Source organism: Trachypithecus francoisi, unplaced genomic scaffold (genome assembly GCF_009764315.1).
Source record: "Trachypithecus francoisi isolate TF-2019V2 unplaced genomic scaffold, Tfra_2.0 Lachesis_group14, whole genome shotgun sequence".
Taxonomy (NCBI): Eukaryota; Metazoa; Chordata; class Mammalia; order Primates; family Cercopithecidae; genus Trachypithecus; species Trachypithecus francoisi.
In genome coordinates this window covers 58948182-58969480 of record NW_022681459.1, presented here as the reverse complement: position 1 = coordinate 58969480, position 21299 = coordinate 58948182, and the positions used below count along the sequence as shown (strand labels likewise).

General features: G+C 51.7%; 1 protein-coding gene across 7 annotated transcripts in view; it reads right to left on the bottom strand.

The window, feature by feature from the left end:
* Positions 1–21299, bottom strand: part of TTLL1 (tubulin tyrosine ligase like 1) — a 47182-nt gene that overhangs the window by 2630 nt on the left and 23253 nt on the right. For all 7 annotated transcript variants that reach the window (XM_033233710.1, XM_033233713.1, XM_033233711.1 and 4 more), the window contains 5 exons: positions 21061–21195; positions 20684–20792; positions 14932–15075; positions 12070–12156; positions 5690–5853 (listed from right to left, as the gene is read on the bottom strand). In XM_033233710.1, coding sequence (XP_033089601.1) covers positions 5690–5853; positions 12070–12156; positions 14932–15075; positions 20684–20792; positions 21061–21195 — 639 coding nt within the window. The remainder of the gene's footprint in view (positions 1–5689; positions 5854–12069; positions 12157–14931; positions 15076–20683; positions 20793–21060; positions 21196–21299) is intronic.

The window sequence follows — 21299 nt, the reverse complement described above, 5'->3', positions numbered from 1 at the left end:
GCGGAGCTTGCAGTGAGCTGAGATCTGGCCACTGCACTCTAGCCCGGGCAGCAGAGCGAGACTCCGTCTCAAAAAAAAAAAAAAAAAAAGAAACTTCTGAAGTTGAGGCTGGGCACTGTGGCTCACGCCTGTAATCCCAGCACTTTGGGAGGCCGAGGCGGGTGGATCATGAGGTCAGGAGATCAAGACCATCCTGGCCAACATGGTGAAACCCCGTCTCTACTAAAAATACAAAAATTAGCTGGGTGTGGTGGTAGATGCCCGTAATCCCAGCTACTTGGCAGGCTGAGGCAAGAGAATCGCTTGAACCAGGGAGGCGGAGGTTGCAGTGAGCCGAGGTCACGCCACTGCACCCCAGTCTGGCAACAGAGCAAGACTCCGTCTCAAAAAAAAAAAGAAAAAAAAAAGAGAAACTTCTGAGGTTAAAGAATGCATTTTCTACACTGTGCTTCTGGTGGCAAACTGGGACTGAAAGAGCAGGAGGGAAGAAAGCATTTTCTGACTACTTTTTTTTGAAATGGTCATGCAGACTGGAGGGTAGTGGTGCAATCTCGGCTCACTTCAACCTCTGCCTCCTGGGTTCAAGATATTCTCATGCCTCGGCCTCCCAAGTAGCTGGGATTACAGGCACATGCCACCATGCCCGGCTAATTTTTTGTATTTTTGGTAAAGATGGGGCTTCCTCATGTTGCCAGGCTGGTCTCGAACCCCTGAGCTCAAGCAATCTGCCTGCCTCGGTCTCCCAAAGCGCTGGGATTACAGGCATGAGCCAGAGCGCCTGGCCGCATTTTCTGACTTCTGTGAAGCAGACACCACAGACATCCAGGCTCTGCACCAGGGTGGGGCTGTCAGGACAGTGACATGGGTTTGCTTCCTCCCTGGCTCTCGAAGGAGAGACACAGCCACAGTCCCTATGACACAAGGAAGCCAGACAGGACACCCCCGGAACTCTGGAATCTGCCTGGGTGGGGGGTCCTCCAGGATGCCTCCCTGGTCCGTCTCCACAGGATCAGATACCCCGACCCACTGGGGACTCCACATTCATAAATGTCGTCACTCCACTGCCCCTCCGTGTTTGCCTCAGTGGCCAGGGGGCTGCAGTGACCACCTATCTGGTTCATGGCTGCCCCCAGCAGCTTGCTCAAGGTCTGGTGGATAGGAACATACTGAATGAATGGAGAAAAGGACCACATATGGTGACCAGTTTCACGGAGCACTTGTGCTGATCTGTGCGGCTCAAAAAACAAAACAAACAGAAAGGAGCATTTGGCAAGTAGCTGGCACTGGGATGTGCTGTTCCCAGGGGTGGTCTGGCCACCTACTGAGCCAACGCAGAGAAGAATCAGAGCCGAGACGGTTCTTCGAAGTTCCTGTTCTAGCAGGCTTTTCTTCTGGGTTTTCACAGAAAGAATCTAGTCACTATTAGGGTTTTTTAAAGGCTGTAAAAGTACAGCCAGCAACTTCAGAACAGGGTCCTGGAGGTGGCAGATGCAAAGTGCCAGGCCTTGTGGGGCCACAGCCAATGGCGTGTCCTGGGGCACGTCAGCTGCCTCCTGCCCGCCCTGGCCTCCCAAAGTGCTGGGAGTGACCTCATGCAGCCAGTGTCCTCCACTAGATGCCACTGGGCTCTGAGGGGTTGCTGTGGGCACACAGAGCACCTGGCATGCACGGGCGGCACCGCTCAGATGACGTGGCCCTGGCAGTCAGCACCAACTGCTACTGCTGCAGGTGGCTGCACCTGAAAATGGAGCTGAGGTTCTTTGATCATCTGAATGCCTAGGGGAAGCGAGCCCCGACTGGAAGCGTTTAGAAGCCATCAGCTCCACACAAAAGCCTTCCATTACCCCTCAGGAGCCTGGAGAGGACGGCTGGATCAGGGAGGGAGGTCACCTTATTGTCTCTTCAACTAAAAGCAGTGAGGCGCTGGCTTCTGCTTCTTCTTTTCTTTTTTGTTTTTTCTTTTTCTTTTTTTTTAAGGCAGAGTTTTGCTCTGTTGCCCAGGCTGGAGTGCAGTGGCACGATCTCGGCTCACTGCAACCTCCACCTCCCAGGTTCAAGCCATTCTCCTGCCCTCAGCCTCCCAAGTAGCTGGGATTACAGGTGCCCATCACCACACCTGGCTAATTTTTGTATTTTCAGTAGAGACAGGGTTTCACCATGTTGGCTGGGCTGGTCTTGAACTCATGACCTCAGGTGATCCACCTGCCTTAGCCTCCCAAAGTGCTGGGATTATAGGTATGAGCCACCATGCCTGGCCTGGCCTCTGCTTCTTAGCTTGGAGATGGTAAGTCTGGCCCTCTCCCTCAAGAAGGCCACGGGCTGGACAGGGCACAGGCTCCACACACTCCCAACAAGCCAGCCTCCCCACCACCCTTACTCAGCTGGACTGGAGAACCCCCCAAGGTCCTCATGCTACTGACAAGTCTCCCCGCAACGGTCCCCACCTCTGTGCACCCTCACAGACCCCCTTGATCCTCCAGCACAGAGGCCATCAGGACCCAGCCCCCAAGGCCACCATTGCAGTTGCCGTCCCCAACCCTGATGTTACCCTTCACCTCCCAGGCTGCCAATCCCAGTCTGACCCCATCCCCAGAATCGCCCTCTGTGGGCTCCAGAACTCTCTGCCCATCGTCGCACCCGCCATTGCCCTCCACTTGTCCTTCAATCTCCACTTCCCTTTCCTGTTCTAACGGGCTCCTGAGTCTCCTGGGAGACGCTGCTTCCCCTGCAGCTCCTGGTATGGAGGGTGCTTTCTCTTCCACCCATCGTACTCCCGGTGGGAGGGGGCCTCCTCTCTAAAACCCCAGCTCTTTCCAGGCCTGGTCACCACAGTTACCTCCCTCCTCGCACAGTCACCTCCAGTCCTCCAGGTCACCACCCCAGATCCCTTGGAGAGCCAGGCTCCTAGTTCATGGTGGCAGGTGATGGCAATGACCAAACAGATGAAACCCCCAACTCCCTGACCTCTGGAGACCCCATCTTCTACTCCATCTCAGTCCCATCCCCAGGGAGTCCCCAAGCCTCATCACCCCTCACATTATCTCCAAGGCTCACTCCCTGACCACTGCCCCTTCTCCCAGCCTACTTCCCTAGTGCCCGACTCCAACAACCCTCCTCCCTGCGGGACTGCCACCCACCCCCGCCTTCTCCCTGTCCCTGCTGCCCTCTCTCTTGCCATCACAAGCTCCCAACCCTGGTCCCTCCCAACCCTCTGCCTTCTCTGTACCTAGCCTGGGCAGCTGACCATGGAGGGAGAGAACAGCTAATCACACACACTGACTGCTTGCCCCTGAAGTTCACAGCCACCGCCCTGTAGAGGCCCCGAGGTTGCCGGCAAGTGCAGCGTACTTCCCATCTAAATTCCCCTTCCACCTGCTCCTCCTGTCCCAGACAATGAGCTGGGACATGCACATCCACACCACACATCACCCACAGCAGGGGCAGGAGGCAGCTGAGCGTGGGCTCCAGAGTCCTGGGCCGGTGTTCAAATCCTCCCACCAGCAGCGCCTACCAGCTGCAAGCCTGAAGTCTCATGTGTGTGTGTAAATTTCACTAAATATTTCTTCCCTTGTTTTTTAAAAATTTAAATGAAACGCACAGTTTTGCTTTGACAGAAGCATGTAACTGTGATCCTAACACACCTACTCCTCCGCCTTTTACTGCCGTCTGTTTCTCTCTTTTCTGGCTCCCCCCACACCCACTCAACTGCAGTATCGATGCCAACAACAGGATGTGTGTCCTTCCACGTTTCCCCGCTCATGCATTCACATGTAAGCCACTGCACACATCACTGTAGGTACACACAGGGGACTCTGAGGCCAATGTTTTACAGGGAATAAACTATACACCCTTTTCTGCAGTGTGTTTTTCCCAGGCAACCTCCCAAACCCCACAGTGTAGCTCTGGGTCAATCTTTTTTTGGTTTTTGCTTTTGTTTTTGAGACAGTCTCACTCTGTTGCTCAGGCTGGAGTGCAGGGGTGCAATTTGGGCTCACTGCAACCTCCACCTCCCAGGTTCAAGCAATTCTGCTGCCTCAGCCTCCTGAGTAGCTCAGATTACAGGTGCGCACCACCATGCCCAGCTAATTTTTAGTAGAGACAGGGTTTCACCATGTTGATCAGGCTGGTCTTGAACTCCTGACCTCGTGATCTGCCGGCTTCGGCCTCCCAAAGTGCTGGGTGTGAGCCACCGCAGCCAGCCAATTCAATCTTTTATTTTTTTTGAGACGGAGTCTCACTCTGTCGCCCAGGCTGGAGTGCAGTGGCCGGATCTCAGCTCACTGCAAGCTCCGCCTCCCAGGTTTACGCCATTCTCCTGCCTCAGCCTCCCAAGTAGCAGGGACTACAGGCGCCTGCCACCTCGCCCGGCCAATTTTTTTGTGTTTTTTTAGTAGGAGACGGGGTTTCACCTGTCTTAGCCAGGATGGTCTCGATCTCCTGACCTCATGATCCGCCTGTCTCGGCCTCCCAAAGTGCTGGGATTACAGGCTTGAGCCACCGCGCCTGGCTAATTCAATCTTTTTAAAGCCCACCTAATAGACCACAGAATGAATGAACCGTACTGTGTTCAGCCACCACACTCCTGATGGGCTCTCACTTTGTTCTCACTTTCGTCACTACAAGTATGCCATGGAACCGCCGTAAGCCTTTGTTTCCACAGCCGTGAAATGGAGCTAATAGTCTTACCTACTTCAAAATATTATTGGGGAAAGGAATTGATACTGTGTGTAAAGCATTCTGCACAGTTTCTGACACATGACAAGCCCTCGAAAGTTAGCTATTCCCTTCCCACTCTGCCACTCTGTAAGATAGATCTTATTATACTCTTTTTTTTTTTTTTTTTTTGTAGAGATGGGGTTTTGCCATGTTGGCCAGCCTGGTCTTGAACTCCTGACCTCAGGTGATCTGCCTGCCTCGGCCTTCCAAATGCTGGGATTACAGGCGTGAGCCACTGCACCCGGCTTATTATACCTATTTAAAGGTGGACAAACTGAGGCTCAAACAGTTGCACTGAGTTCCTCCCTGTCACCCAGCTCTATGTGGCAAAGCCAGGGAATGAGTCCCGGTGACCTGTGAGAAACAGGCACTCCATCCAGCCTGCTCCAGCTATCCCGGCAGCCAATGGGGGCCTGGCACGTGATCAGTGCACCCTACGTATGTCATAAGTAGGAGAATCCACAATGATCAAGTTTAGCACCCAAACTGCTTTTCTGGGCTGTGTGCAGTGGCTCACGCTTGTAATCTCAGCACTTTGGGAGGCCGAGGTGGGAGGATCACTTGAGGTCAGGAGTTCAAGACCAGCCTGGCCAATATGGTGAAACCCTGTCTCTACTAAAACTACAAAAATTAGCCAGGAGTGGTAACACATGCCTATAATCCCAGCTACTTGGGAGGCTGAGGCAGGAGAACTGTTTGAACCTAGGAGGCGGAGGTTGCAGTGAGCCGAGATCGTGCCACTGCAATCCAGCCTTGGCGACAGAGTGAGAATCCCTCTCAAAATAATAATAATAGTAAAATAAATAAACAAATTGCTTTTCTGCTACAACACAATCTATCCCATAATGTCATTAGTAAATGAAACGCTCTGCCCAAATAAGGGGAATCCATATATGCCCAGAAATCCGAGCTGGGCTATGGTACATGCCATTCGGAAATACAGAAGAACAAGCGCACAGTCACACACACTTACAGAATCTCGTAATTGCCGAGGACTTCCTTTGGGGGCGACTTGTTCCATTTGCAGTCTGGGATTTCGCCGTTCGGGACAGCGATGTTGAGGGTGTCATTAATCAGGTTATACTTGAGGATTCGATCGTTGGCAGTGCTGGACGTGAGAGACGGGGACGCGTTCACCTGTGAGATGAAAGACCCACGTTCCTCAGCTGTGTCTCCCGCTCTTTTGGAATGAAAACGTGCACTGCAGAAGGAGATGCTAGCTGCTGCACGCTTTAGTCAAGTTTTTTTTTTCTTTTTTTTGAGACGGAGTTTCACTCTTGTTGCCCAGGCTGGAGTGTAGTGGCACGATCTTGGTTCACTGCAACCTCTGCCTCCCGGGCTCAAGCGATTCTCCTGCCTCAGACTCCCGAGTAGCTGGGATTAGAGGCACACACCACCACGCCCAGCTATTTTTTGTATTTTATTAGAGATGGGGGTTTCACCATGTTGACCAGACTGGTCTCGAACTCCTGACCTCAGGTGATCCTCCCACCTCAGCCTCCCAAAGTGCTGGGATTTCAGGCGTGAGCCACTGCACCTGGCAAATTGTTATTTAACATTGCTACTATCTAATATCGTCAGAGCACCTTGGTAGGAAGCACCTTGCTAGGAAGCACTTTGTGATCCACTTTTATTAGCTGTTCAGTGAAATATAAGTAATACTTAAGGGTAGGATTAGAATTAAGATCTACAAATCAGCAATCACACAAACATTTTGGGCCAGTGTATATCACAAACATTTTTTTTTTTTTTTTGAGAAGGAGTCTCGCTCTGTCTCCTGGGCTGGAGTGCAGTGGCCGGATCTCAGCTCACTGCAAGCTCCGCCTCCCGGGTTCACGCCATTCTCCTGCCTCAGCCTCCCGAGTAGCTGGGACTACAGGCACCGGCCACCTCACCCGGCTAGTTTTTTTTTGTATTTTTTAGTAGAGACGGGGTTTCACCGTGTTAGCCAGGATGGTCTCGATCTCCTGACCTCGTGATCCGCCCGTCTCGGCCTCCCAAAGTGCTGGGATTACAGGCTTGAGCCACCGCGCCCGGCCTATCACAAACATTATCAGTGCTTACCTGTGTGACTGCTTCTGTCCTAAGTACCAAGAGCCCCCCAGGGGTTTGTTAGAATCAGCGAACCAAATGACCCTGCCCAAGCAGCAGTGTGGGTTTAAGTAAAAAGCAACAGGCCCCCTTTTCGCCAAGAGAGTAATATCTCATCAGTAAAGCAGCATTCCGAGTTAAATGATGAATCCTTTCAACACATGGAAAGGTGGTCCCATAAGGCCTCTGAGAAGCTAAACAATGTCACAAAATCCACACATTAAAATGGAGACATTCACTTTGTTCTGTGGAGAGTCCCATAGGCCCTCAGTCACTACTTTTTTTTTTTTTTTTTGAGAGGGAGTCTCGCTCTGTCGCCCGGGCTGGAGTGCAGTGGCCGGATCTCAGCTCACTGCAAGCTTCGCCTCCCAGGTTCACGCCATTCTCCTGCCTCAGCCTCCCAAGTAGCTGGGACTACAGGCGCCCGCCACCTCGCCTGGCTAGTTTTTTGTATTTTTTAGTAGAGACGGGGTTTCACTGTGTTAGCCAGGATGGTCTCGATCTCCTGACCTCGTGATCCACCGTCTCGGCCTCCCAAAGTGCTGGGATTACAGGCTTGAGCCACCACGCCCGGCCTTTTTTTTTTTTTTTTTTGATATGGAGTCTTACTCTGTCGCCCAGGCTGGAGTACAGTGGCACGATCTCAGCTCACAGCAACCTCTACCTCCTGGGTTCAAGCAATTCTCCTGCCTCAGCCTCCTGAGTAGCTGGGATTACAGGCGTCCGCCACCACGCCCGGCTAATACTTGTATTTTTAGTACAGACAGGGTTTCACCATGTTGGTCAGGCTGGTCTCGAACCCCTGACCTCAGGGGATCTGCCTGCCTCGGCCTCCCAAAGTGCTGGGGTTACAGGTGTGAGCCACTGTGCCCGGCCAGTCACTACTTATTTACTCATTTTTTAGGCACAGTTCTAATGACCTCGGTTATTCAGGCCACGGGGGATTAGAGGGAGCCAATCTGTAAGCTGTTCAGGTTTCTCCCAGTCAGACTGCCTGTCTGTGCTGCTAGCAGGGTATCGAATATGTACTGTGCCAAAGAATTGCACAGATTTCATTGTCCTCAAAATGACCACTGTAATATACCATAATACTGTAATTCTTATCATGAATACATGAAGATTAAGAATTGTTATTAGGGGCCAGGCGTGGTGGCTCACGCCTGTAATCCTAGCACTTTGGGAGGCCGAGGCAGGTGGATCACGAGGTCAAGAGTTTGAGACCAGCCTGGCCAACATGGTGAAACCCCATCTTTACTAAAAATAAAAAAAAATTAGCCAAGCATGGTGGCGGGCACCTGTAATCCCAGCTACTCAGGAGGCTGAGGCAGGAGAATTGCTTGAATCTGGGAGGTGGAGGTTGCAGTAAGCCGAGATCGCATGACTGCACTCCAGCCTGGGCGACAGAGTGAGACTCTGTCTCCAAAAAAAAAAAAAAGAATTGTTTTAGGCTGTGTGCAGTGTCTCACAACTATAACCCCAGCACTTTGGGAGGCTGAGGTGGAAGGATCACTTGAAGCTAGGAGTTCGAGACTAGCCTAGGCAACACAGCGAGACCCCATCTCTACAAAAAAGAAAAAAAAAAATTAGCTGGGAAGAGTGGCACACACCTCTATTCCCAGCTACACAGGAGGCTGAGGTGAGAAGATCACTTGAGCCCAGTAGTTCAAGGCTGCGGCGAGCAACGATGGTGACATTGCACTCCAGCCTGGACCACAGAGTGAGACTTGGTCTCTTAAAAACAACAAACAAACAACAAAACAACCCAGGCCAGGTGCAGTGGCTCAAGCCTGTAATCCCAGCACTTTCGGAGGCTGCAGTGGGCGGATCACTCGAGGTCTGGAGTTTGAGACCAGCCTGACCAACATGGTAAAACCCCATCTCTACAAAAAATACAAAAGTTAGCCAGGCATGGTGGCAGTTACCTGTAATCCCAGCTACTTAGGAGGCTGAGGCATGAGAATTGCTTGAACTCAGGAGGTGGAGGTTGGCAGTGAGCCAAGATCATGCCACTGCACTCCAGCCTGGGCAACAGAGCAGGACTCTGTCTAAATAAATAAATAAATAATAAATAAAAATAAAAATAAAAAATACCCAAAACACTAGGGTCTGCAAAAGAGGGGAGAGAGAAGAAGGAGGTGAGGGTTTAAATACTCCCTATTGAATACTATGTTCACGATTTGGGTGATGGGTTCAAGAGAAGCCCAAAGCCCAGCATTCTGCAATATATCCATGTAACAAACCTGGATATGTGCCCCCCAAAACGAAAAAAAAAAAAAAAAAAAGGCTGGGAGCAGTTGCTCACACTCGTAATTCCAGCACTTTGGGAAGCCAAGGCAGGAGAATCACTTGAGCCCAGGAGTTCAAAACCAGCTTGGGAGGCCGGGCGCGGTGGCTCACGCCTGTAATCCCAGCACTTTGAGAGGCCAAGATGGATGGATCACCTGAGGTCAGGAGTTCGAGACCAGCCTGACCAACATGGAGAAACCCTGTCTCTACTAAAAATACAAAATTAGCCAGGCATGGTGGCTCATGCTTGTAATCCCAGCTACTCTGCAGGCTGAGGCAGAAGAATCGCTTGAACCCAGGAGGTAGAAGTTGTGGTGAGCCAAGATGGTGCCATTGCACTCCAGCCTGGGCAACAAGAGTGAAATTCCATCTCAAAAAACAAACAAACAAAAAACACACAAAAAAACTCCAGCTTGCGCAGCATAGTGAGACCCCATCTCTAAAAAAAAAAAAAAAAAAATTAGCCGGGCATGGTGGCGCGTGCCTGTAATCCCAGCTACTCGGGAGGCTGAGGCAGGAGGATCACTTAAGCCCAGAAACTGGAGGCTGCAGTGAGCTATGATTACGCCATTGCCTCCAGCCTAGGCCACAGAGTGGGACCCTGTCTCGAGACAGAAAAAAAAAAAAAAAAAAAGGAAAAAAAAAAGAATTGTTGACCAGGCATGGTGGCTCATGCCTGTCCTCTTAGCACTTTGGGAGGCCAAGGCAGGCAGACTGCCTGAGCACTCAGGGGTTTGAGACCAGCCTAGGTAACATGGTGAAACCCTGTCTCTGCTAAAATACAAAAAATTAGCCGGGGGTGGCAGCATGCACCCGTAGTCCCGGCTACTCAGGAGGCTGAGGCAAGAGAATTGCTTGAACCTAGGAGGCAGAGGTTGCAGTGAGCCAAGACTGCACAATTGCACTCCAGCCTAGGTGACAGTGAGACTCCTCTCAAAAAAACAAAAACAAAACAAAACAAAACAAAAACAGAATTTTTTTTTTTTTTTTTTTTTTTAGACGGAGTCTCGCTCTGTCGCCCAGGCTGGAGTGCAGTGGCGCGATCTCAGCTCACTGCAAGCTCCGCGTCCCGGACTCCCGCCATTCTCCTGCCTCAGCCTCCCAAGTAGCTGGGACTACAGGCACCCACCATCTCGCCCGGCTAGTTTTTTGTATTTTTTAGTAGAGACGGGGTCTCACCGTGTAGACCAGGATGGTCTCGATCTCCTGACCTCGTGATCCACCCGTCTCGGCCTCCCAAAGTGCTGGGATTACAGGCTTGAGCCACCGCACCTGGCCAACAGAATTGTCATTAAGAAGTAGGGCCGGGTGCAGTGGGTCACACCTGTAATCCCAGCACTTTGGGAGGCCGAGGTGGGCAGATCACAAGGTCAGGAGTTCGAGACCAGCCTGACCAACATGGTGAAACCCTGTCTCTACTAAAAATACAAAAATTAGCTGGGCATGATGGCACAAGCCTGTAGTCCCAGCTACTCAGGAGGTTGAGGCAGGAGAATTGCTTAAACCCGGGAGGCGGAGGTTGCAGTGAGCCGAGATTGTGCCACTGTACTCCAGCCTGGGTGACAGAGAGAGACTCCATCTCAAAAAAAAAAAAAGAAAAAAAAAAGTAACGTTCACAATTAAGATCCTAGTTCATGCAGGAGAGACTGCCATTCAAGTTACTCTATTTTTTTGTTTGTTTGTTTTGTTTGTTTTCTTTTTTTTGAGACAAAGTCTCCCCTCTGTCACCCAGGTTGGAGTGCAGTGGCGCGTGGCACGATCTCAGCTAACTGCAACCTCAGCCTCCCAAGTTCAAGCAATTCTCCTGCCTCAGTCTCTCCAGTAGCTGGGATTACAGGTGCGCACCACCACACCTGGCCAATTTTTTTATTTTTAGTAGAGGCGGCATTTTGCCATGTTGGCCAGGCTAGTCTTGAATTCCCGACCTCAGGTGATCCACCCGCCTTGGCCTCCCAAAGTGCTGGGATTACAGGAGTGACCACCGCACCCGGCCTCAAGTTATACTGTTTAACATGGAGAACAAGAAAGTACGAACACTGGCGATCTATTCCCCGCTCACACACCCAGCTTTGGCAGCATAAGGAGTTGCCTGGAAAATGCCACGATGGCACCAGCTCACTTGGCTCTTCCGGCAGCTTCCTGCAGGGGTTCCCATGACTCTACCCACAGAGACCCACTCCCTACAACTGCTATTGTGGACTCGGGTATCTGGCTCAAAATGTGACCGAGATGAAGGGCCCGAGCCGTGCACTGGCAAATGAACTTGGTTGGGAGGGCGTGCGGGGAGATGAACCAATAACCAATAGAGCCAGAGTTCTAAAGTCCCCTCGGAGGCCTGAAGCTCGTCCTCCTGGCTCCAGAGCAACAGTTGGGCAAGGCGGGTTTGAAGCTGGGGCCTCTGATAAGTGCGCCAGCGCCCACTGTGGCTGAGGTCGCCCCAGCCAGGCTTGGTGGCAGGAGGCAGTGCTAAACAGACAGCCACCACGACATCCTCTCCACCCACTGATCTTGGCAGAGGAATCCACTTCCAAACTCGACCTTCATAGATGCTGAAGAACAGGAGAGGCGTTCCTTCCCTCAGGAGAGGGCTCCTGCTGGCCAATGGCTGCCGAGGTTGTGAGCTGCTTTCCTAGACGGGAACGCTGTCACCCATGAGGACAGGGGAGGGCCCGGGGGACAGGGTGCAGGACTGAGGGAAGATGGACTAGCCTAGAGGCACCCTGGAGGTGTCGTCGCCACCAAGTTCACGTGAGATGGGCCACAGCTCCCTGTCGTGGGCTGGGCTCTGGGAGGGGAGCAATGCAGGAATGTGCTTATAATTTAACTATCTGCAAACCATCAAACCTGAACATCGGTCCCTTTCCTGCCTGGCCTGAGAAACATCCAGGGCCTGGGGGACCGCTGGGCCCGAGTCGGAGCAGAAGCATGTCGGGGGTTGTGTGTGGTGTGACCAGGTGTGGGTGCTCCCGTGGTTACCTCGATCAGCCAGGGCTTCAGCTTGTCGTCAATGATGATGTCATAGCCATAGCATTCAAAGCAGTGCTTGTCATTGTTCATCACCGGCTGGAGAGAGAGTGACCAGTGGGTGACATGGCCAGCATCGAAGGGCGCAGCCGAGACCAATGCCTCAGAAACAAGCAGGATCACCCCACGGTCCCGACCTCCCACAGCAAGGGTTCCCACCCTCCACCACAAACGCTTCCTTCCCTCCTCTCCCTCTTCCTCCCGCAGAGCTCAGAGACTGGACACTTTCCTCAGCCTGATAGAGGGAACTGATGGAACTGTAACGGGCATCTCTGCATCTCACTCATCAGAGGCTTGACTAGCACCCAACCCCGCTGCTGGCGTGAGACTGGCATCAGAGTGGATGGGTGTCCAGCTCCAAGCCCAGAACCTGCAGTGAAAGTCTGTGCAGGCTTATCAAAGACAAACACAAACTGTTCCCCAGGCTGCCCGTCACCCTTTCCCAGGCCCTTCGGGATCCAGGTGCCAGACTATTAACCTCTGTTCCCAGTGACAAAAGTAAATCCATTTACATACAAATTTTTGAATTTCCTTTGTAATTTTTAATTCCATTTCACTTAGATACACCTTAGATTAACTGTTCTCCAGATACATAAATAACATCACCTGAGGCTGGGTGCGGTGGCTCATGCCCATAATCCCAGCACTCTGGGAGGGCAAGGTGGGAGGATCACTTGAGCCCAGGAGTTTGAGACCAGCCTGGGCAACACAGTGAGACCCCTGCCTCTACAAGAAATAAAACATTTAGCTGGGTGTGGTGGTATGTGCCTGCAGTCCCAGCTACTCGGGACGGCTGGAGGCTGGGAGGAAGAAGAGTGCCATGAGGAGTGGTGGAGTGCAGTGAGCCATGAACGCGCCACTACACTCCAGCCTGGGTGACAGAGCAAGAACCTGTCACTTAAAACAAACAAACAAAAGAAGCCTGGCTGGGTGCAGTGGCTGATATCTGTAATCTCAGCACTTTGGGAGGCTGAGGCAGGTGGATCACCTGAGGTCGGGAGTTCGAGACCAGCCTGGCCAACATGGTGAAACCCCGTCTCTACTAAAAATACAAAAAATTAGTGGGGCATGGTGGCGTGTGCCTGTAATCCCAGCTACTTGGGAGGCTGAGACAGGAGAATGGCTTGTACCTGGGAGGCAGAGCTTGCAGTGAGCCAAGATGGCACCACTGCACTCCAGCCTGCGTGACAGAGCGAGACTCTGCCTCACAAAAAAAAAAAAAGCAGGTCTTGGCCAGGCGCAGAGGCTCACATCTGTAATTCCAGCACCTTGGGAAGCCGAGGTGGGGAGATCATGAGGTCAGGAGATCGAGAGCAGCCCGGCCAACATGGTGAAACTCTGTCTGTACTAAAAATACAAAAATTAGCTGGGCGTTGTGGCACATGCCTGTAATCCCAGGTACTTGGGAGGCTAAGGCAGGAGAATCGCTTGAACCAGGGAATTGGAGGTTGCAGTGGGCCAAGGTTGTGCCACTGCATTTCAGCTGGGTGACAGAATGAGACTCCGCTTCAAAAAAAAAAAAAAAAAAAAAAAAAAAACAGGGTCTTGCTTTGTTACCACAATTCTCAAACTTGTGAGCTTACGTGATCCTCCACCTCGGCCTCTCAAAGTCCTGGGATTAGAGGCGTGAGCCATAGTGCCTGGCCCCGGAAATACTAATAATAGCCAGCTTGCTGGTGCTCAAATGTTCATTTCTCTCGTCTTCCTTGAAAATAGATGTGCACCTGCTTTAACACTGTAAAGCAAAAGACGAATGCCAACTGCAAACCAGCAAATAAACAAAAAATGAGAAGATAAAAAAAAGAAGAGGCATGCTATTTCCAGTCCAAAATATCTATGAAATACTCAAGTCAGGACATCCACAGACAAAAGGCTGCTGGAAGTCCATCTCCAATATATCACTTTATGTCAAAATAGTTATTATTGACTTAGTGGGTATAAGAGGAGTGAAGGGGCCAGGGCCTGTGGCTACACCTGAGAGGCTAGCCCAGCTCACCCCAGGGCGACACTGGGCTGGAAGCTGGCCCCTTTCCCTCCCCGAAAAAACCGCAGCCTCTGGCAGACGTGCAGGTGGCAAGAACATCAAAACAGGCTTTTTTTTTTTTTTGAGACAGAGTTTTGCTCTTGTTGCCCAGACTGGAGCACAATCTTGGAGACGGAGTTTCCCTTTTGTCGCCCAGGCTGGAGTGCAATGGTACGATCTTGCCTCACCGCAACCTCCGCCTCTCGGATTCAAGCAATTCTCCTGCCTCGGCTTCCTGAGTAGCTGGGATTACAGGCACGCACCACCATGCCCAGCGAATTTTTTGTATTTTTAGTAGAGACATGGTTTCACCATGGCCAGGCTGGTCTTGAACTTCTGACCTCAGGTGATCCGCCCGCCTCAGCCTCTCAGAGTGCTGGGATTACAGGCGTGAGCCAATGTGCCCGGCCTGTTCTTTGTTTTTTGAGGCAGAGTCTCACTCTATCACCCAGGCTGGAGTGCAGTGGTGCGATCTCTGCTCACTGAAACCTCCGCCTCCTGGGTTCAAGTGATTCTCCTGCCTCAGCCTCCCAAGCAGCTGGGATTACACATGCATGTCACCACGTCTGGCTAATGTTTGTACTTTTAATAGAGACAAGGTTTCACCATGTATATGGGCCAGACTAGTCTCAAACTTCTGACCTCAGGTGGCCTCAGCCTCCCAAAGTGCTGGGAGTACAGGCGTGAGCCACTGCGCACAGCTGAAAACAGGTATTTTTAACAAGAACAGCAAGCCTCCCGACTCCCAAACATGCCCTGGGAGCTGGCTCCCCCGCCCACAGCAAACTCACCGCCACAGCCTTCAAGGACTGCACGATGATCCAGTGGATCTCGTCGAACAGCTTGCTGGTCACCTCCTTGCCGCGGGTGCTCTCCAGGTACAGCCGCAGGTTGCTCACTGTCCACTTGCCCCCATGGATGTGGTTGTAGTCCTCCTGGTGACAGGAAAGCGGGCAGGCATCCCTCAGGTTATGCACCCCAGAGGAACCCAGTGGAACCGTTGCATCCCCCAAGCATTTCTGGAGTGCCCCTGGGTGTGGGCATGCAGCCACAAGGCAAACATCTGGACCCTTACCCCAGGGAGATCTGGGCCAGCTACTTTCCGTTTTGTTTTAAGATAGGGTCTCACTCCGTCCCCCAAGCTGGAGTGCAGTGGCATGACTTTGGTGCACTGCAGCCTTGACCTTTTGAGCTCAAGCGATCCTCTCACCTCAGCCTCCCAAGTAACTGGGACTACAGGCATGTGCCACCATGCCTGGCTGATTTTTTTTTTTTTTTTTTTTTTTTGAGTCAGAGTCTCACTCTGCTGCCCAGGCTGGAGTGCTGTGGCCGGATCTCAGCTCACTGCAAGCTCCGCCTCCCGGGTTCACGCCTTTCTCCTGCCTCAGCCTCCCGAGTAGCTGGGACTACAGGCGCTCGCCACCTCGCCCAGCTAATTTTTTGTATTTTTTAGTAGAGACGGGGTTTCACCGTGTTAGCCAGGATGGTCTCGATCTCCTGACCTCGTGATCCGCCCGTCTCGGCTTCCCAAAGTGCTGGGATTACAGGCTTGAGCCACCGCGCCCAGCCACCTGGCTGATTTTTAAATTCGTTTAGAGAAGAGGTCTCACTATGTTGCCCAGACTGGTCTCGAACTCCTGGCCTCAAGTGATCCTCCTGCCTTGGCCTCCCAAAGTGTTGAGATTACAGGCATGAGCCACTGTGCCTGGCCACCTGGGCCTCCTATTATGTGGGTTTTTTTTTTTTTTTTTTTAAGACAGAGTCTCTCTCTGTCGCCCAGGCTGGAGTGCAACGGCATGATCTCGGCTCACTGCACTGTGAGCCACCGTGCCTGGCCTTACGTGGGTATTTTTAAATGCTCATCTCCCTAAGACTCTCAGGCTTAATCATTTATGCCTCACAGCACAGGCTGTGGAGTGCTGCCGGGATACCCTTCAAGACCAAGGCACTCGTTCTTCCAGCTGAGACTCACCCTCACTGGGAGTGCCCTTGGCTTGAGGGAGCGCCTAATCCAGGGTGAAAGCCTCCCCAAGGTCAACAGCATATCATGTCTGGCTGACGCCATGTGTCAGGCCCTGCTCCCTCCGGGACAGCTCTGCAGGGCCACCCCCGCTCCACAGTGCCCCGGGGTGGGCGGAGGCCTCCACTGCAGTGACATCAGCTTGCTGACTTCTACCTCAGTCTTTCCTGGGGAAGCCAGCCTAAGACACGCCTGGGCTGCACACTGCAGTGTAAAAGCACCACACGCATAACTCTCCAACAACCTTGAGAAGTTGCCATTATCATTCCATTTCACAGAGGAGGCCGGGCTCAGAGCTGTTACTTGGCCAAGCTTTCCTCCTGGGCTGGGATGGGGCTGGGCCCCCAGCCCAAATGTTCTGAGCCAGTTCTGAGCTCTTCCTGTTTTGCCATCCCTGAAAATTAATTCTCCATACAATGCTTGCCTTTGAAGGCAAAGGGCTAGAAAATACCCAAATGTATTACATTGTTAGGAGACTGCAATTTCATTTTCTAAGTATAAAGTGAGAACCATGAACTAAAACAAAATCGGCCTACTAACTGCTCGAGCAAACACCACTGACTCAAAGCAGATAAAAGGAGAATTAACCACATTTTAAAAGAAAGTCCAGGCACGGTGGCTCACGCCTGTAATCCTAGCACTTTGGGAAGCCAAGGTGAGAGGATCACCTGAGGTCAGGAGTTCGAGACCAGCCTGGCCAACGTGGTGAAACCTCGTCTCTACTAAAAACCCCAGCCAGGTGTGGTGGCACGCACCTATAACCCCAGTTACTTGGGGTGCTGAGGCAGGAGAATCACTTGAACCCGAGAGGCGGAGGCTGCAGTGAGCCAAGATCGTGCCACTGCACTCCAGCCTGGGTGACAGAGCAAGACTCTGTCTAAAAAAACTAATAATAATAAAGACATAAATAAAAAATAAAATTTGTAAAACTGACACTTGCTTGGTTTGCTCTCAGGAAGACCTGAAGGGGAAGTGAGTTAGGCCAGCCACATGTGGAAACCACGTGGGCCCGGTAAACGGTGGCCATCGTCATCCCAAGACCAGCGAGATGAACCCCTGGCTCCTGTTGGCAGCTGTGGGCCTGGAGGGCTGGTGAGCTGCCCGCGTCACACCGAGGTAAGTGATGGGCGGAGGACCGAGTCCAGCCTCGTCTGAACACACTCTTCAGCAGCTTCTTCAGAAATGCATATTTCATACCAATACTCACTCTCTTTCTCCTCAAATTAGAAAAAAGATCAGAGCATCCAAGGCTTCCATTCAAAGAAGACTCAAAACAAAGAGTCTATCATAAAGAAACGAGACTTTTGGTTTGTGTTGGGGTGAAATGAGAGCCCCAAACCTGAACCGGGCCCACAGAGTCCTGTGTGTCTGCCCCCGCTGGCCTCTCCAGTCCCTCCCCATCCACTGTCCTCACGCCAGGGGCTCCCGCCACCTTGGCGTCCTTTCAGCCCCTGTGATGCTCGCTCTGGCAGTGGCCTGGGCACATGCTGTCCCCACCACTTTGGAACCTTCCCTGCCTCCTCTGGATTATCCCAACTCAGGCTTCAGATCTCGGCTCCAGCACTGCTTTGCAGGGAAGCCTTCTCCAACCACTGGACGAGGGGCTTCTTTTGTTCCATGCTCTTCTAGATGTGTGTTCTTCACGTTCAGAGTAAGCAGCTCGGTTTGTAACTTCATGTTCATCAGGGTGATCAGCTGATGACTATCTCCCCTGGAAGCTCTGCGATCCATGAGAGTAGGTACTAAGGTAGGCTTTGCCTATCTCTGTGTCCTGGGCATTCAGAAGGGAACCAACTCACATAGGTGCTCAATGCATACAGATGCCCCTTGGTGGGGTTATGTCCAGATAAGCCCAAAGCAAGTTGAAACTATCATCAATTGAAAGCGCACTTGGGGCCGGGCGCGGTGGCTCAAGCCTGTAATCCCAGCACTTTGGGAGGCCGAGGCGGGCGGATCACAAGGTCAGGAGATCGAGACCATCCTGGCTAACACGGTGAAACCCCGTCTCTACTAAAAAATACAAAAAACTAGCCGGGCGAGGTGGCGAGCGCCTGTAGTCCCAGCTACTCGGGAGGCTGAGGCAGGAGAATGGCGTGAACCTGGGAGGCGGAGCTTGCAGTGAGCTGAGATCCGGCCACTGCACTCCAGCTTGGGTGACAGAGCGAGACTCCATCTCAAAAAAAAAAAAAAAAGAAAGCGCACTTGGCCAGGGGCCTCTAATCCCAGCACTTTGGGAGGCCGATGCAGGCAGATCACCTGAGGTCAGGAGTTTGAGACCAGCCTGACCAACGTGGAGGAAACCCCGTCTCTGCCAAAAATACAAAATTAGCCAGGCATGGTGGCGCATGCCTGTAATCCCAGCTACTGAGGAGGCTGAGGCAGGAGAATCACTTGAACCCGGGAGGCAGACGTTGCAGTGAGCCAAGATTGCACCACTGCACTCCAGCCTGGGCAACAGAGTGAGACTCCACCTCAAAAACAAAAAAAAAAGTGCATTCAATACACCTAACCTACTGAATATCATAGCCTTGCCTATCTAAAACATGCTCAGAATACTTACAATAGCCTGAAGTTGGGCAAAATCATCTAACACAAAGCCTATTTTATAATAAAGTGTAAAAATACCTCAGGTAATTTATTGACTACTGTACTCAAAGAAAAAATAATGGCTGCATGGGTACTTGAAGTACGGTTCCTACTGAATGCATGTCGCTTTCACAACCCTGGACGCTTGAAAAATTGTAAGTTGAGGCAGGGTACCTCAGGGACAGTCTAAACAGAAGTCACCTCATGACATCCTCCCACAGTCTCGCCAGGTAATACTACGACTTCCTTTTTTTTTTTTTTTTTTTTTTTTTTTTTTTTTTTTGAGACGGAGTCTTGCTCTGCCACCCAGGCTGGAGTGCAGTGGCCGGCTCTCAGCTCACTGCAAGCTCCGCCTCCGGGTTCACGCCATTCTCCTGTCTCAGCCTCCCGAGTAGCTGGGACTACAGGCGCCCGCCTCGTCGCCCGGCTAGTTTTTTGTATTTTTTAGTAGAGACGGGGTTTCACCGTATTAGCCAGGATGGTCTCGATCTCCTGACCTCGTGATCCGCCCATCTCGGCCTCCCAAAGTGCTGGGATTACAGGCTTGAGCCACCGCGCCCGGCCCGACTTCCTTTTATAAATGGAGAAACTGAGGCTCTGAGAGTTACACTGACTTGCCCGAGGCCACAGAACTAGAAAGGCAGGGCTACGGCCGGGCGCGGTGGCTCAAGCCTGTAATCCCAGCACTTTGGGAGGCCGAGACGGGTGGATCACGAGGTCAGGAGATCGAGACCATCCTGGCTAACACTGTGAAACCCCGTCTCTACTAAAAAATACAAAAAACTAGCCAGGCGAGGTGGCGGTGCCTGTAGTCCCAGCTACTTGGGAGGCTGAGGCAGGAGAATGGCGTGAACCCAGGAGGCGGAGCTTGCAGTGAGCCAAGATCCGGCCACTGCACTCCAGCCCGGGCGACAGAGCGAGACTCCGTCTCAAAAAAAAAAAAAAAAAAAAAAAAGAAAGGCAGGGCTTGAGCCTGCTGCCTTCTTTCTCCAGGTGCCCCCCCACAGCCCCGGGCATTCAGCTGATGCGCCCCATGCCAGCCCACCTGATCTGATGCCTGGAGCCTCCCAGTCCCATCAGTGCCAGGCCTTAGACCAGGATACTCTTCAAGTATCACTCCTATACCCACCCTGTTCTTGCAAAAACAGAAGAAAGAAACCCATAAAGTTGGTCTTTTTTTTTTTTTTGGAGACAGAGTCTCGCTCAGTTGTCCAGGCTGGAGTACAATGGTGCTATCCTGGCTCACTGCAACCTCTGCCTCCCGATTCAAAGTGATTCTCCTATCTCAGCCTCCCCAGTAGCTGGAATTACAGGCACCAGCCACCATGGTAATTTCTGTATTTTTTTTTAGTAGAGACAGGGCTTCATTGTGTTGGTCAGGCTGGTCTTGAACCCCTGACCTCAGGTGATCCACCCGCCTTGGCCTCCCAAGTGCTGGGATTACAGGCATGAGCCACCACACCCAGCCTAATATATATATATATATTTTTTTGAGATGGAGTCTCGCTCTGTCGCCGAGGCTGGAGTGCAGTGGCGCAATCTCGGCTCACTGCAAGCTCAGCCTCCTGTGTTCACGCCAGGGACGACAGGCGCCTGCCACCACGCCCGGCTAATTTTTTGTATTTTTAGTAGAGACAGGGTTTCACCGTGTGAGCCAGGATGGTCTCCATCTCCTGACCTTGTGATCCACCCGCCTCGGCCTCCCAAAGTGCTGGGATTACAGGCGTGAGCCACTATGTCCGGCACGCCCGGCCTAATTTTTATATTTTTAGTAGAGATGGGGTTTTGCCACGTTGGGCAGACTGGTCTCCAACTCCTGACCTCAGGTGATCTACCCGCCTCAGCCTCCCAAAGTGCTGGGATTACAAGTGTGAGCCACAGTGCCCGGCCTGAAAGTCAGTCCATTTCTGTAAGCACGAATGAAAGGACGCACTCACCCCGTGTTTCTGGATGGCGACGTTGGTGAGATGAACGAACATGTTGTCCAGCTCACTGGTGCTCGGGGTGTATTTCACTGTGCAAAACCGGCAAAACCCAAGCTTATACCTAGGTGGGAATGTAGATTAATTCAAACTCTGAGGAGAAACACAAAGAAAAGACACCACTTCATTCTCTAAAAAGAGCTGCTTTTGTGTGTGTGATTTACATGACTCACATTAGCATCAGGCCTGACTGCTCTTACTTCCCTCAATCCCTGCCCCGTGCCAGGCACCGCACATGCACTGTTTCACCAAACCTCACAATGGTGCTAAGAAGAAAGATGTTTTGGGTAAAAACACAATCAAGAGGGAACCAAAACCTCAGGGATGCTTACATGTAACAGCGTAGCGGACGGTACGTGGACACCAGAACGTACAAGCGCAGGTCGAACTTCCTCCCGCCAATTAGTAACGGGTTGTTGATATAGAGAGAGATCACATAGGCTTCTTTATTAGATTGAGACACAAACCTAAATATGGTAGAAAAAGTAAAAATTAGACAGCAAAAGATGGAATACCGAAGACACAATCCAAGAAAGGAATAACTGATAAGCTGGACTTCATTAAAATTAAA